The 17,129-nt window shown below is 45.6% G+C and overlaps 1 protein-coding gene across 1 annotated transcript in view; it reads left to right on the top strand.

The window, feature by feature from the left end:
- Nucleotides 1-17,129, top strand: part of ENPEP (glutamyl aminopeptidase) — a 243,618-nt gene that overhangs the window by 79,626 nt on the left and 146,863 nt on the right. Inside the window, exons 5-6 of the mRNA XM_063918907.1 lie at nt 4,733-4,887; nt 12,123-12,236. Coding sequence (XP_063774977.1) covers nt 4,733-4,887; nt 12,123-12,236 — 269 coding nt within the window. The remainder of the gene's footprint in view (nt 1-4,732; nt 4,888-12,122; nt 12,237-17,129) is intronic.

Consider the following 17,129-nt stretch of genomic DNA (forward strand, 5'->3'; position numbering starts at 1 on the left):
ACGGCAGACAGTGTCCACTTTTACACATTACGGTGGACCGATTCCCCTTTTACACATTACGTCAGACAGCGCCCCCTTTTTACACATTACGGCAGACAGCGTCCCCTTTTTTACACATTAAGGCAGACTGTGTCTCCTTTTACACATTACGGCAGACAGATTCCCCTTTTTACACATTACGGCAGATAGCGTCCCCTTTTACACATTACGGCAGATAGCGTCCCCTTTTACACATTACGGCGGACAGATTCCCCTTTTACACATTACGGCAGACAGCATCCCCTTTTTACACATTACGGCAGACAGCGTCACCTTTTTACACATTACGGCAGACAGCATCCCCTTTTTTAAACATTACGGCAGACTGCATCCCCTTTTTACACATTACGGCAGACAGCGTCCCCCTTTTTACACATTACGGCAGACAGCGTCCCCTTTTTTACACATTAGGGCAGACAGTTCCCCTTTTTATACATTATGGCACAGACTGCGTCCCCCTTTTTGCACGTTACTGAAGACAGCGTCCCCTTTTTACACATTATGGCAGACAGCGTCCCCTTTTTGCACATTATGGCAGACAGCGCCCCCCTTTTTTACACATTACGGCAGACAGCGTCCCCTTTTTACACATTATGGCACAGACTGCGTCCCCCTTTTTGCACGTTACTGAAGACAGCGTCCCCTTTTTACACTTTATGGCAGACAGCGTCCCCTTTTTACACATTATGGCAGACAGCGCCCCCCTTTTTTACACATTACGGCAGACAGCGTCCCCTTTTTTACACATTAGGGCAGACAGTTCCCCTTTTTACACATTATGGCACAGACTGCGTCCCCCTTTTTGCACGTTACTGAAGACAGCGTCCCCTTTTTACACATTATGGCAGACAGCGTCCCCTTTTTGCACATTATGGCAGACAGCGCCCCCCTTTTTTACACATTACTGCAGACAGCGTCCCCTTTTTACACATTACGGCTGACAGTTCCCCTTTTTACACATTACGGCAGACCGCCCCCTTTTTTACACATTATGGCAGACAGCGTCCCCCTTTTTACACATTACGGCAGACAGCGTCCCTTTTTTACACATTACGGCAGACAGCGTCCCCTTTTTTACACATTACGGCAGACAATTCCCCTTTTTACACATTATGGCACAGACTGCATCCCCCTTTTTACACGTTACGGAAGACAGCGTCCCCTTTTTACACATGGAAGACAGCGTCCCCTTTTTACACATTATGGCAGACAGCGCCCCCCTTTTTTACACATTACGGCAGACAGCGTCCCCTTTTTTACACATTAGGGCAGACAGTTCCCCTTTTTACACATTATGGCACAGACTGCGTCCCCCTTTTTGCACGTTACTGAAGACAGCATCCCCTTTTTACACATTATGGCAGACAGCGTCCCCTTTTTGCACATTATGGCAGACAGCGCCCCCCTTTTTTACACATTACGGCAGACAGCGTCCCCTTTTTACACATTACGGCTGACAGTTCCCCTTTTTACACATTACGGCAGACCGCCCCCTTTTTTGCACATTATGGCAGACAGCGTCCCCCTTTTTACACATTACGGCAGACAGCGTCCCTTTTTTACACATTACGGCAGACAGCGTCCCCTTTTTTACACATTACGGCAGACAATTCCCCTTTTTACACATTATGGCACAGACTGCATCCCCCTTTTTACACGTTACGGAAGACAGCGTCCCCTTTTTACACATTATGGCAGACAGCGTCCCCTTTTTACACATTATGGCAGACAGAGCTCCCCTTTTTTACACATTACGGCAGACAGTGTCCCCTTTTTACACATTAGGGCAGACAGTTCCCCTTTTTACACATTACGGCAGACAGCGTCCCCCTTTTTACACATTATGGCAGACAGCGTCCCCCTTTTTACACATTACGGCAGTCAGCGTCCCCCTTTTTACACATTACGGCAGTCAGCGTCCCCTATTTTACACATTACAGCAGACAGAGTCCCCCTTTTACACATTAGGTACACAGACCGATAGATAGATAGATAGATAGATAGATAGATAGATAGATAGATAGATAGATAGAATAGATGATACTTACCATCTCTCCGCTGGCTCAGGCAGTCAGGCTCCTCGTTGCTGACAGCTCCGGGGGCAAGGGAGAAGGAGGAGGGAGCCGCAGCAGCGCACTGTAATTGACGGCAGCGCCGCTGCAGCAGTCCCTCTCCTTCTGCATTGGTTGGCCGCACCCGCCGCTGTGAATGCTGGGATGAGGGAAGCGCAACCCAGCATTCACAGCAGCGCCGGCCAGCCAATACGGAAGGAGAGGGACTGCTGCAGCGGCGCCGCCACCAATTACATAGCGCTGCTGCGGCTCCCTCCCTCACGCTCCCTCTTATTTCTTCTCCGCTGCTTCTCTCCTCCTCCGGCACAGGCGGCTTGTAGTGAGTCAATTTGACTCATTACAAGCTGCTGACTTTAGGGAATGGGGGCCATTGCGCCCTCAGTGCGACTGCGCTGTGTGCCAGGCACACCTGGCACACACGTAGTTACGGCACTGGCTAAGACATCGGGAATGGCTGCTATGGCTAAGACTTGGGGTGGCTAGGGCTAACCTCCCCCCCTCCCCATCTCTAGTGCCTAACCGTCACCCCCTATATTTACGTTCAGGATGTCACATGACCGCCGGCATCTGGACAGCTGAGATGTTAACCGCATCCCAAATTAAATAATTGAAACATTGGCCAAGGATACATGCAGATATGAACAGATGCAATGAAATAAAAAGGTATGCATGCTTTAGAAATAACCAGTATAAAATACATCCCACTGACTTTCTTGCCCCAAAAAGAACCAAATTGTCAGCCTCAAACACAATCTGGTATTATTTTCCACCAAAAAGTAATAATATACGAATATTTTGCAATAAACATAAAACAAATACGCCATTTCCAATAAATACATATATATAGTGCAAATTCTGTAATACTGATGAAATAAAATGATATACTGTAGTTCTTATGTGCAGTGTGCCTTCTTGCCAAGGACCAGTCAGTGTAGTATCCTTTTATCTGGTATGTAGAAGTGTGGGAGACTGGTCTATGCAGACACATCCCCAATAATCCGTGTGGCCTGCGGCCAAAACAACTTTGGTCAACCATATTACTTCTGAGACTGTGTGCTCTTCCTTTTATACAGATATTATATTTAGATAAATTCCAATCAGGATAAGGGGCCCATACATCAATGTCGTGAATCCCTATTTCCCAATTTTCCGATCATTGGCAAAATCCAACATTTCAGAAATTCCTTATCAGACTATACTGATGATTTTTGAGGATTTCCAATATGTTGGATTTTGCCGATCGTTGGACACAATCATCAGCAATACGCAGGATTTTACACAATTTGGTTGATGAAAGAACTTTGTAATACCAATACACAAGTCACTCTGTTGGAATACATTGGACATCTAGGGCCAAATGTATTGGAATGCGAGACGATTCCAATACATCCGGCCCCATGTGTTTATTTTTGTCTTGTCAATACATATTGCACATTGGGGGTTAGCCAGATGTGGTTGGAGGTGCACCCTGCGCCGCAAGTACCGATTGTCTGTACTTTGCGCATGCATAGTATGGTGGCAGACTGTCAGTGATTGACAGTCTGCCGTCATTTTGGGGGCGGTCAGGGAGCCTCGTCCACCTCCGTTTCCCAAGATGGAGGCGTGTTGCCGCCATTTAGGGGGAGGGTAGAGGCCAGGGATCTCCGTGGTAGCACAGAGATTTCATGGCAACTGTGATGGGCGGCTTCCACATCCCCATGGATGCCGTAAGCTAGCCGATGGTGATTGAGTGAGCCAATGCCTGCGTCCTAGTATGCAGGTCGCATCACTACTGCAGCAGGAAGTGTCTACTTGTAATAAACGCCTCCTGCTGCATCACCATACAGCGCTGTTGCTGTTGCTTCCAAGGACGCAGCAGTGATAACAACTCCAACAATGGCCCTCATTCCGAGTTGTTCGCTCGCAAGCTGCTTTTAGCAGCTTTGCACACGCTAAGCCGCCGCCTACTGGGAGTGAATCTTAGCTTTTTAAAATTGCAAACGAAAGATTCGCAATATTGCTATAAGACATCTCTGTGCAGTTTCTGAGTAACTCGAGACTTACTCGGCATCTGCGATCAGTTCAGTGCTTGTCGTTCCTGGTTTGACGTGACGTTCGCCCAGACACTCCTACGTTTCTCCAGCCACTCCCGCGTTTTTCCCAGAAACGGTAGCGTTTTTTCGCACACACCCATAAAACGGCCAGTTTCCGCCCAGAAACACCCACTTCCTGTCAATCACATTACGATCACCAGAACGAAGAAAAAAACGTGAGTAAAAAACCTAACTGCATAGCAAATTTACTTGGCGCAGTCGCACTGCGGACATTGCGCATGCGCACTAAGCGGAAAATCGCTGCGATGCGAAAAAATTTACCGAGCGAACAACTCGGAATGACCCCCAATATGTGTTATAATACGTGCATTTGAAAATTACCATTTGGTGATAAAGGATATAATTATTATAATTGTACATTAGTGCCTGGATACAGTCTTTCTTGGTCATCTTCTGGTATTATCTGCAGTGGAAGTCTTCCCAATAATGTATCTCTATTGTTCTGGTTTGTGTTGCATAGCCTTTAATTTGTCATTGTACAGTATGTTCTTTGCTCTGGGCTTATTTTCTGTTACTTTTCTGATGTAGATCAAATAGCAATACCTGATTTTGGCACTGGAGCTATGGAGAACTGGGGACTAATCACATACAGAGAGACTAATCTGCTTTACGATATTGATGAATCTGCAACATCCAATAAGCAGAGAGTGGCATCTGTAATTGCACATGAGCTCGTACATCAGGTATGTAAAACTGCATAACACGTGTAAAACAAGTTGCATACAGTATATGACTTTTGTTCCATATAGAACAATTTGTTTGACATCAATTCCTGCATAAGTTTGACAATAACCTCAGAACTATCAAATTTCTCCTGCAGGGTCCACAGGGTATCCACAGGATACATTGGGATATGATTGAGCGACAGCAGATCTTGCAGCAATCGGTCAAAGCTTTCTGGCCTCCCAGCATGCAGTGGGCCCGTCCATATATCCCTGCCTCCTGGCTCAGGCAAATCAGTTTTTTGTTTGGTGCGGCAGGAGCTGGACCATGGTCTAAGGGCTGCTGGTTTTTAGTAAGCCCTAAACTTTCTTATTTTATTTTTATAGTCTATTTTTTCTGAGTGATTTTTCTAAAAAGCGTCTTATACATACCTTAGAAAAAATCGCTCCAACAACTCCCCGCCGGGTCGCGACTCCGCTTACCCTCGAGTACAGTGCTGTTTCGGCGGGCGTCTGTGTCGGATAAAACGAGCAGGTCCTGCAGACGTTACCAGGCTGTGGCCGGAGCACGGGGGGAAGGTAAGGCATCGGTTTTTGCTTAGAGGAGGCACACGGAAACAGCCGCACTATTTGGGGGGAGACTACAAAACTGTCGCTGATGCGGCTGCCACCGAGAGTGCACCAGCGCTAGGCCTTAGGGATCATAGGCTCCAGGGTTAGCATGAGGCCGCGATCCCTAAAGTTGATGTCAGCAGTGGGGAGTCAGATGCCCCCCCCCCCCCGGTTCATGACCAGTTTCCTCAGAGTCTCCCGCCATGAACTGAATTCCCGCTTCCGACCAAGACGCTGTGTACTAAAGGGCCCAGTCGCAGCATAGGCAGCTGTGTGACTAGTGCGTCTGTGTTCACTATAGGTTCATGGAGCGGTGGTGTACACTTATAGTGTCTGGATCCACTCAGCGTTCGCAAACGTATTGATCGATCCTGGAAGCGGGGTAAGTCTCCCTGTATCCCACTCTCCTGAGCACGGGCTATACAGCACTAAGTCTCTATCTACCTTTGAGTATGAATAGTTGGATAAGTGCATAATGCATATGAGTTTCATAATATTACTGTGGTTTCTTTCGCTATGCGTCTGAATACGGTTATTACTTTTTTATAAAGTAATACAGTAATATGTTTCTCCTACATAATTGAACTGTATCTCTAGTTGAATATGTGCTCCTATTGCTCATTATAATAATGTATAACCTGTGACTGACTGCTAGTGTGATTGCTGACTTTGCTATAAATTCTGTCAGTTTTCTCTGTGTACTCCAATCCTCAGTGCTGGTGCTAAGCAGGGTAGGGTCGGATTGTATATCACTTTAACACATCTTAAAGTGATTACAGTCACAAATTGTGTATTACACTGTGAAATTGTCTGATTATTTATCAAGTCTAAGAGCTGCAAAGGTGAGGAAAATACACTCACAGTAGCATGTTTGTCATGTAAAGCTGGGTTAACCTCTCAGGATCTGGTTCAGGATGGGTTATATGCAAACTGTTTTAGCTTTCACCAAGGTCTCTTGAAAAATTCAAGGCAGGTGCAAGTTGACCCCCCATGGGCTGTGTTTGCACAGACATTATCCAGTATAGCTGAGCGGATCATTCCAACTTCTGTACCAGCGATAGGTTACACTATTAACCCTTATGTGCAGCATTCCACCTACGGTTTATCGTTTCCAGCAGGGGAAGCAGTAGCCTCTCAACAGAAACAGGCTGAAAAGCCAGTGGTAAGTAAATAATTTAGATACGAAACAACATCTTCACAGTCTAAACATGTTTCAGATGAGGATTCATCAGAGGACGAAGACTCATTACATTCTGGTTCTGCATATGAGGATGAGGAAGCAAGTCTCAGCTCAGTGGACATATCTGAGTTGATTACTGCAATGAAATCCATTTTATCCTTAGAATCAGCAGAGCCTGTGTTAAAATCCAAGCACCTGTATTTAAACGTCCCAAAACAGTTAAGACTGAGTTTCCTGGATCAGAACAGCTGATGGAAATTATGGAAGAGGCTAGGGTTACGCCCAGAAAGGAATTTAGAATTCCTAGGAAATGGAATTCCAATTATCCTTTTCCAACTGGGGACTGTTTAAAGAGGGAGGTAGCCCCTAACATAGATACGCATGTGATTCGCTTATTGCGAAAATCTACATTACCTCTGCCTTCAACTTCTTTAAATTATGTCAAAGACAGGAGTGTAGATGGTTTGCAAAAAAATTTTTTTTCCCTGTCTGGGGCAATCATTAGACCAGCCATGGCCTTAGCTGAAGCAGTGGCTGCCTGGGTGGATGCATTGGAAGGGGAAATTTCAATGACATCTAGAGAGCAAAAATCCCATGTGGCACATCTTAAACAGGCAGCAATATTCTTGGAAGAAGCAGCCTTAGATATGGTTACTATTGCCTCTCAAGCATCAACCTCAACAGTAGCTGCTCGCTGAGCAGTTTGGCTACGCACCTGGAAAGCTGATTCAGAATACCAAAAAGTTTGGGAGTCGTTAACTTTTACTGGAAATATTCTCTTTGGTAAAGAGTTAACCAGTATATTGGAGTCAGAAGCAGAATCCAAGAAAGTTAAGTTTCCTTCTACTTAAAAATTTAACCCTAAAATTCCAGCTTTTCTGCCCTTTCGGTCTCAAGGAAAAGCAAAAGAAAAGGGTGATAGCAAACAGTCCCAGTATATCAGGTCTGGTAAAACTAAAAAGCATTGGGCAACCCGAGGACCGGCTTCTAAAACAGAAGATAAGCCATCAGCATGATGGGGCGGCCTCCATCTGGGGGACCCCAGGGTGGGAGGCCGACTTCTTCATTTTGCACAAATCTGGCAGCAGTCTACCATGGATGCCTGGGTGCAAGAAGCGGTATCTCACGGTTATGCATTTGCTTTCAGGAAAACCCCTCTTCAAAGGTTTGTACCAGCCCGTCTTTGGTAGAGATGAGGGCCAAGGCTTTGCAAAAGGCAGTTCAGAAATTGTTTCAGTCAGGAGTAATCATTTTGGTTCCTCCTGCACAACGAGGACAGGGATTCTACTCCAACCTGTTTTTGGTCCAGAAGCCGAACGGGTCTGGCCCATACTCAGTCTAAAAATGCTGAACAAGTACATTTGGGTACCACGGTTTCATATGCAGACTTTACGTTCCATCATTTTGGCTATGGAACCAGGGGAGTTTATGGTGTCCCTGGATATAGAGGATGCTTACCTACATGTTCCTATAGCCCTGTCCCATCAGCGCTATCTCAGGTTCGCTATCCTCCAACAGCATTTTCAGTTTCAAGCTCTGCCATTTGGGTTGGCCACAGCCCCCAGACCATTCACCAAAATGATGGTGATTATGGCAGCTTATCTCTGCCAGCAGGGGATAAGAATATTTCCAAACCTCGACGATCTTTTAATCCTGGCACAGTCTCAGGAATTGCTTCTGTGTCATCTGCAACAGACAATAGAGTCTGCAGAAGCACGGTTGGCTCATAAATTGGGCAAAATCGTCTTTGGTCCGTCACAACGGATAACTCACTTGGGGGCTGTAATGGATCCGAGCCTTCAGAGAGTAATTTTACCTCTGACCAAAATAACCAAACTTCAGTTAAGGATCCAGGAGCTTCTACACAGTCGAAGAGTATCCATTTACGCAACAATATGTTTGATGGGATTAATGGTGTCAACATTCAACATGCTAGAGTATGCTCAGATCCACTCAAGGCCTCTGCAACGTCTGATCCTTACCAAGTGGAATGGTTTTCATTGGACAATAAAAACGCAGACTATGGTTCTTCCTTTGGAAGTAAGGAGGTCATTAGCCTGGTGGCTACAGACAGCGCATCTGACCCTTTTGGATATCCGATTGGGAAATTATGACAACAGATGCCAGCCTTCAGGGCTGGGGAGCAGTGTCAGGAAGAAATTGCTTCCAGTGGCAGTGGTCCAAGGAAGAAAGTTGCCTGCCAATAAATATATTGGAACGTCGAGCCATATACATGGCATTGAATCAGGCAAAGGACATCCTTCCTTCAGGGGAAACTAGTCCAGATCCGCTCGGACAATGCAAAGGCAGTAGCGTACCTCAACCATCAGGGAGGAACTCGCAACCGGAAAGCAATGAAAGAAGTAAGTCACACATTAAAGTGGGCAGAACGTCCTCTTCCAGCCTTGTCCGCAGTGTTCGTTCCAGGAGTCCTAAACTGGGAAGCGGATTTTCTCAGTCGGTAAACCATTCATGTAAACGAATGGACCTTACACCCGGAAGTCTTCCAGACCCTGGTCGACAGATGGGGGTTGCCAGAGAGAGATCTCATGGCGTCTCATCAGAACCACAATGTGCCTGCATACAGGTCAAGAGCAAAGGATCCCAAAGCGATCTTTGTGGATGCCCTGTCAGTGAGATGGGACTTTCATCTGGCCTATGTGTTTCCTCCCATCGCACTGTAACCCAGGGTGGTGAGAAAGGTAAAACAAGGAAAAACTGCCGTGATACTAATAGCTCCAGCTTAGCCCAGAAGACATTGGTACACAGATCTGCAGAGGATGTCGATGGATGCTCCATTCCTACTACCTCAATGTCCATATCTACTGATTCAGGCGCCTTGTCATCATAGACATCTGGATCGACTGTCTTTGTCGGCGTGGCTCTTGAGACCTCCATCCTGAAGTCAAGAGGATTCTCACAACAGGTAATTCAAACAATGCTTCGAGCAAGGAAACCCTCCTCAGCTTGCATTTATCACAGAATATGGCAAGCCTATATTCAATGGTGCAGTGAACGGTAATATGATCCCAGGTCTTTCAGAGTTTCCAAAATCCTAGCATTCCTTCAGGCAGGAATGGATAAAGTTTTAAGGGTGGCTTCCTTGAGAGTGCAAGTGTCAGCACTAACTGTATGGTTCCAAAAGAAAATTGCCAACCTACAGGATGTGTGCACATTTTTCCAGGGAATGCTGTGCATTCAACCTCCTTTTGTTCCTCCTACAGTGCCTTGGGACCTAAGTTTAGTTCTAAAGGAACTTCAAGTTGCCCCATTTGAACCACTTAAGAGTGGATTTTAAATGGTTGACAGCTAAAGTTCTCTTTCTACTGGCTATGGCGTCAGCTAGAAGAGTTTCAGATTTAGGCACATTGTTATTTCGTCCTCCATTTCTGATTTTTTTTTATCCAGATAGAGCAGTTCTCAGAACTAAATCTGGGTATCTTCCTAAGGTGGTGTCTAAATTCCACCTTAATGAATAAATTGTAGTCCCGGCTTTCCAGGGACCGGACCTCTCTGCGGGAGATGCTTCGTTGGACGTAGTCCGTGCCTTAAGGGTCTACGTAGATCGTACCAGTGCTATCAGAAAGACAGATTCTCTCTTCATTCTCTACGGATTTCACAAGAGAGGATGGTCTGCTGATAAGCAGACACTGGCAAGGTGGCTTCGGATGACTATTTTAGAAGCATATTCTCAGGCTGGTCTCCCACTAATGTCTCTGCTCACTCTACTCGTAAGGTAGGTCTATCATGGGCAGCACAACGTGGTGCTTCAGCAGAACAGATCTGTGAAGCAGCCACATGGTCTTCCATTAACACATTCATTAGACATTATGCCGTAGATACCTTTGCCTCTCAGGACGCTGAATTTGGGTGAAGGATTCTCCTGTCTAATCAGGAGCATCTCCACCACTAAATTGCTTTGGGACATCCCAATGTATCCTGTGGATACCCCATGGACTCTGCAGGAAAAATATACGTTATGGTAAGAACTTACCGTTGATAACGGTATTTCTCCTTAGTCCACAGGTTCCACAGGGATTCCCTGACGCACCTGGTTTGAGGATCCTTTTACTCACTAACCTCTTCCCTTTTGTACGGAAGGGTGTGCATGTGTGTTCTTCTCGTCTGATTAGGGCTCTACATGATTCTCCTGCCTTAAGCTTTGGAAAACAACTGGTTTGCCTGAGCCAGGAGGCGGGGATATATGGATTGGCCCACTGCATGCTGGGAGGCCAGAAAGCTTTGACTGATTGCTGCAAGATCCGCTGTCGCTCAGATATATCCCAATGTATCCTGTGGAACCTGTGGGCTTAGGAGAAATAGCGTTATCAATGGTAAGTTCTTACCGTAACGTATATGCTCGGTCTCTGGCTTCCTGCTTACCTCTGTTCTTACTCGCATCCATTCTGCTCCTCACTTCATCATACTGTCACATGCATTCCCCATACACTAGTGTAGACCTCATTTCTGTCACTAGACGCAAGAGGCCTTATTGAGACTTGGATCTAAGGCTGGTTACACACTTGCTAATATATATTTAGTTAGTAGAGCCAGCAAATGATCTGTCAGCTGGACCATCGGCTCTTGCATAAAGCTGGGTACACACTGGAGCAATGTGTACCCAGCTGATATGTTTGCCCTGCATACACATTGAGCAATGCTAATGACGGAGGGAACGACCACTGTTCAGTCCTTCATTAGCATAGATGGTGTCGCTAGTAATATTGTCAGGTTTGATGTGTATCACATCAAACTGGACAACATCTCTAGGGACTGTGACACTGCCAGATATGCGCCAAATTTAGTGATATAATTCAATCTGATCTGCCGGATCAGATGACATATCGCTCAGTGTATATAGTGTGTTCTACCAAATGGAGTCTCCTTGCTTCTTTGTACTCGGACAGGATCCACATACTCATCAATTATTTGATGGAGGCGACTACTCCTAAAGACCCATGGATCTTTCTTCTCTCATATCTCCCCCGACACCTACCCAAGCACTCCATAAAACTGTTTTCACTTATTCTGGCAGCAGCTAAACTAACCTTTGCATCCAATGGGAAGCACATGAATCCCTCTCCCATGTCAGCAGTTAAAAACTGTACTTAGCACATTGAATGCATGGGAAAAATGCCTTAGTATCTGTATGACAGACCAGATATCTTTTCTTAAACCAGCACCCCATGGACCTCACATCTTCCATTTAATAATATCCTGGCACCTAACCTGTCCATCATCCTTTCTTAGATGTGCTATACACTTTTTGATTGGTCTATAATCTCCTCCCCATAAAGCTCCACCCTCCCTCTTCTAACACTCCTTTTTTGTTTATTTGTTTGTTTACACATTTACAGTTTTTCACAAGAAAAAAAAAGCCGTGGAGTACATACTCACTATTGAACTTGTTTTGTTTGTATTTATCACTAAAGAGTTTAAGATGATTCTGTTCTGTTGATTGCAGTGGTTTGGAAACATAGTAACAATGGACTGGTGGGATGACTTGTGGCTAAATGAAGGCTTTGCAAGCTTCTTTGAATATCTTGGAGTAAATTCTGCAGAAGAGTCTTGGGATATGGTAAGTTGGTTTCAGGGAAGAAGTATACTATATTCAATAAAATAAATCAGTATATATATATATATATATATTCCCAGAACATTCCACACTCTGGCCTTATCCACAAATGCTGGGGTGACTTCCACAGAGTGATAAATCATCATGATCCATCAGTACCAATATAAATCCAGTAAATTGGAGCACTCACCAGTCTTCATAATATTCTTATCTTTATTAGCAGCAAGATATCAAACAGGGGTGTAACCGACGTTTCGGTCCCAAATGGAACCTTGACAAAGGTTCCATTTGGGACCGAAACGTCGGTTACACCCCTGTTTGATATCTTGCTGCTAATAAAGATGAGAATATTATGAAGTCTGGTGAGTGCTCCAATTTACTGGATTTATATATGTATATATATATATATATATTAGTGATGTGCACCGGAAATTTTTGGTTTTGGATTCGGTTCCGCGGCCGTGTTTTGGATTCGGACGCGTTTTGGCAAAACCTCCCTGAAAATTTTTTGTCAGATTCGGGTGTGTTTTGGATTCGGGTGTTTTTTTACAAAAACCTTAAAAACAGCTTAAATCATAGAATTTGGGAGTAATTTTGATCCCAACCTCAATAACCATAATTTCCACTCATTTCCAGTCTATTCTGAACACCTCACAATATTATTTTTAGTCCTAAAATTTGCACCAAGGTCGCTGTATGACTAAGCTAAGTGACCCAAGTGGCCGGCACAAACACCTGGCCCATCTAGGAGTGGCACTGCAGTGTCAGACAGGATGGCACTTCAAAAAATTAGCCCCAAACATCACATGATGCAGAGATAAATAAAATAAAAAAAGAGGTGCAAGATGGAATTGTCCTTGGGCCATCCCACCCACCCTTATGTTGTATAAACAGGACATGAACACTTTAACAAACCCATCATTTCAGCGACAGGGTCTGCCACACGACTGTGACTGAAATGACTGGTTGGTTTGGGCCCCCACCAAAAAAGAAGCAATCAATCTCTCCTTGCACAAACTGGCTCTACAGAGGCAAGATGTCCATCTCCTCCTCATCGTCCGATTGCTCACCCCTTTCACTGTGTACATCCCCCTCCTCACAGATTATTAATTCGTCCCCACTGGAATCCACCATCTCAGGTCCCTGTGTACTTTCTGGAGGCAATTGCTGGTGAATGTCTCCACAGAGGAATTGATTATAATTCATTTTGATGAACATCATCTTCTCCACATTTCTGGAAGTAACCTCGTACGCCGATTGCTGACAAGGTGAGCGGCTGCACTAAACACTCTTTCGGAGTACACACTGGAGGGGGGGGGCAACTTAGGTAAAATAAAGCCAGTTTGTGCAAGGGCCTCCAAATTGCCTCTTTTTCCTGCCAATATACGTACGGACTGTCTGACGTGCCTACTTGGATGCGGTCACTCATATAATCCTCCACCATTCTTTCAATGGTGACAGAATCATATGCAGTGACAGTAGACGACATGTCAGTAATCGTTGGCAGGTCCTTCAGTCCGGACCAGATGTCAGCACTCACTCCAGACTGCCCTGCATCACCGCCAGCGGGTGGACTCTGAATTCTTAGCCTTTTCCTCGCAGCCCCAGTTGCGGGAGACTGTGAAGGAGGAGCTGTTGACGGGTCACGTTCCGCTTGACTTGACAATTTTCTCACCAGCAGGTCTTTGAACCTCTGCAGACTTGTGTCTGCTGGAAAGAGAGATACAACGTAGGTTTTAAATCTAGGATCGAGCACGGTGGCCAAAATGTAGTGCTCTGATTTCAACAGATTGACCACCCGTGAATCCTGGTTAAGCGAATGAAGGGCTCCATCCACAAGTCCCACATGCCTAGCGGAATCACTCCGTTTTAGCTCCTCCTTCAATCTCTTCAGCTTCTTCTGCAAAAGCCTGATGAGGGGAATGACCTGCCTCAGGCTGGCAGTGTCTGAACTGACTTCACGTGTGGCAAGTTCAAAGGGTTGCAGTACCTTGCACAACGTTGAAATCATTCTCCACTGCGCTTGAGTCAGGTGCATTCCCCCTCCTTTGCCTATATCGTAGGCAGATGTATAGGCTTGAATGGCCTTTTGCTGCTCCTCCATCCTCTGAAGAATATAGAGGGTTGAATTCCACCTCGTTACCACCTCTTGCTTCAGATGATGGCGGGGCAGGTTCAGGAGTGTTTGCTGGTGCTCCAGTCTTCGGCACGCGGTGGCTGAATGCCGAAAGTGGCCCGCAATTCTTCGGGCCAACGACAGCATCTCTTGCACGCCCCTGTCGTTTTTAAAAAAAATTCTGCCCCACCAAATTCAATGTATGTGCAAACATGGGACGTGCTGGAATTTGCCCACATGTAATGCATGCACAATATTGGTGGCGTTGTCCGTTGTCACAAATCCCCAGGAGAGTCCAATTGGGGTAAGCCATTCTGCGATGATGTTCCTCAGTTTCCGTAAGAGGTTGTCAGCTGTGTGCCTCTTATGGAAAGCGGTGATACAAAGCGTAGCCTGCCTAGGAACGAGTTGGCATTTGCGAGATGCTGCTACTGGTGCCGCCGCTGCTGTTTTTGCTGCGGGAGGCAATACATCTACCCAGTGGGCTGTCACAGTCATATAGTCCTGAGTATGCCCTGCTCCACTTGTCCACATGTCCGTGGTTAAGTGGACATTGGTTACAACTGCATTTTTTAGGACACTGGTGACTCTTTTTCTGAGGTCTGTGTACAATCTCGGTATCGCCTGCCTAGAGAAATGGAACCTAGATGGTATTTGGTACCGGGGACACAGTACCTCAATCAATTCTCTAATTCCCTGTGAATTAACGGTGGATACCGGACACACGTTTTACACCACCGCAGCTGCCAAGGCCTGAGTTATCCGCTTTGCAGCAGGATAACTGCTGTGATATTTCATCTTCCTCGCAAAGGACTGTTGGACAGTCAGTTGCTTACTGGAAGTAGTACAAGTGGTGTTCCGACTTCCCCTCTGGGATGACGATTGACTCCCAGCAGCAACAACAGCAGCGCCAGCAGCAGTAGGCGTTACACTCAAGGATGCATCGGAGGAATCCCAGTCAGGAGAGGACTCGTCAGACTTGCCAGTGACATGGCCTGCAGGACTATTGGCTTTCCTGTATAAGGAGGAAATTGACACTGAGGGAGTTGGTGGTGTGGTTTGCAGGAGCTTGGTTACAAGAGGAAAGGATTTAGTTGTCAGTGGGCTGCTTCCGCTGTCACGCAAAGTTTTTGAACTTATCAATGACTTCTGATGAATGCGCTCCAGGTGACATATACGGGAGGATGTTCATAGGTGGTTAACATCCTTACCCCTACTTATTACAGCTTGACAAAGACAACACACGGCTCGACACCTGTTGTCTGCATTTCTGTTAAAATAATTCCACACCAAAGAGGTAATTTGACCGGGCATGTCAATGGCCATATTCGTCCCACAGACAACAGGTGTCTCCCCGGGTGCCTGACTTAAACAAACCACCTCACCATCAGAATCCTCCTTGTCAATTTCCTCCTCAGCGCCAGCAACACCCATATCCTCATCCTGGTGTACTTCAACAGTGACATCTTCAATTTGACTATCAGGAACTGGACTGCGGGTGCTCCTTCCAGCACTTGCAGGGGGCGTGCAAATGGTGGAAGGCGCCACCTCTTCCCGTCCAGTGTTGGGAAGGTCAGGCATCGCAACCGACACAATTGTACTCTCCTTGGGGATTTGTGATTTAGAAGAACGCACAGTTCTTTGCTGGGCTTTTGCCAGCTTAAGTCTTTTCATTTTTCTAGCGAGAGGATGAGTGCTTCCATCCTCATGTGAATCTGAACCACTAGCCATGAACATAGGCCAGGGCCTCAGCCGTTCCTTGCCACTCCGTGTCGTAAATAGCATATTGGCAAGTTTACGCTTCTCATCAGACGCTTTTAATTTTGATTTTTGGGTCATTTTACTGAACTTTTGTTATTTGGATTTTAGATGCTCTCTACTATGACATTTGCCATTGGCCTTGGCAGATGACGTTGATGGCATTTCATCGTCTCGGCCATGACTAGTGGCAGCAGCTTCAGCACGAGGTGGAAGTGGATCTTGATCTTTCTCTATTTTACCCTCCACATTTTTGTTCTCCATTTTTTAATGTGTGGAATTATATGCCAGTAATATAATATATCAATAGCAATGGCCTACTGTACTGTACTGCTCTATGTATATACTGGTGGTCAGCAAAATTCTGCACTGTCCTCCTACTATATACTTCGCACAACTACAATGCAGCACAGGTATGGATGGATAGTATACTTGACGACACAGAGGTAGAGCAATGGACTACTGTACCGTACTGTTATATATATACTGGTGGTCAGCAAAATTCTGCACTGTCCTCCTACTATATACTACAATGCAGCACAGATATGGATGGATAGTATACTTGACGACACAGAGGTAGAGCAATGGACTACTGTACTGTACTGCTATATGTATACTGGTGGTCAGACAAATTCTGCACTGTCCTCCTACTATATACTGCGCACAACTACAATGCAGCACAGATATGGATGGATAGTATACTTGACGACACAGAGGTAGAGCAATGGACTACTGTACCGCACTGCTATATATATACTGGTGGTCAGCAAAATTCTGCACTGTCCTCCTACTATATACTACAGTGCAGCACAGATATGGATGGATAGTATACTTGATGACACAGAGGTAGAGCAATGGACTACTGTAGCGTACTGCTATATATATATACTGGTAGTCAGCAAAATTCTGCACTGTCCTCCTACTATATACTGTGCACAACTACAATGCAGCACAGATATGGATGGATAGTATACTTGTCGACACAGAGGTAGAGCAATGGACTACTGTACCGTACTGCTATA

Source organism: Pseudophryne corroboree, chromosome 1 (assembly GCF_028390025.1).
Source record: "Pseudophryne corroboree isolate aPseCor3 chromosome 1, aPseCor3.hap2, whole genome shotgun sequence".
Classification (NCBI taxonomy): domain Eukaryota; kingdom Metazoa; phylum Chordata; class Amphibia; order Anura; family Myobatrachidae; genus Pseudophryne; species Pseudophryne corroboree.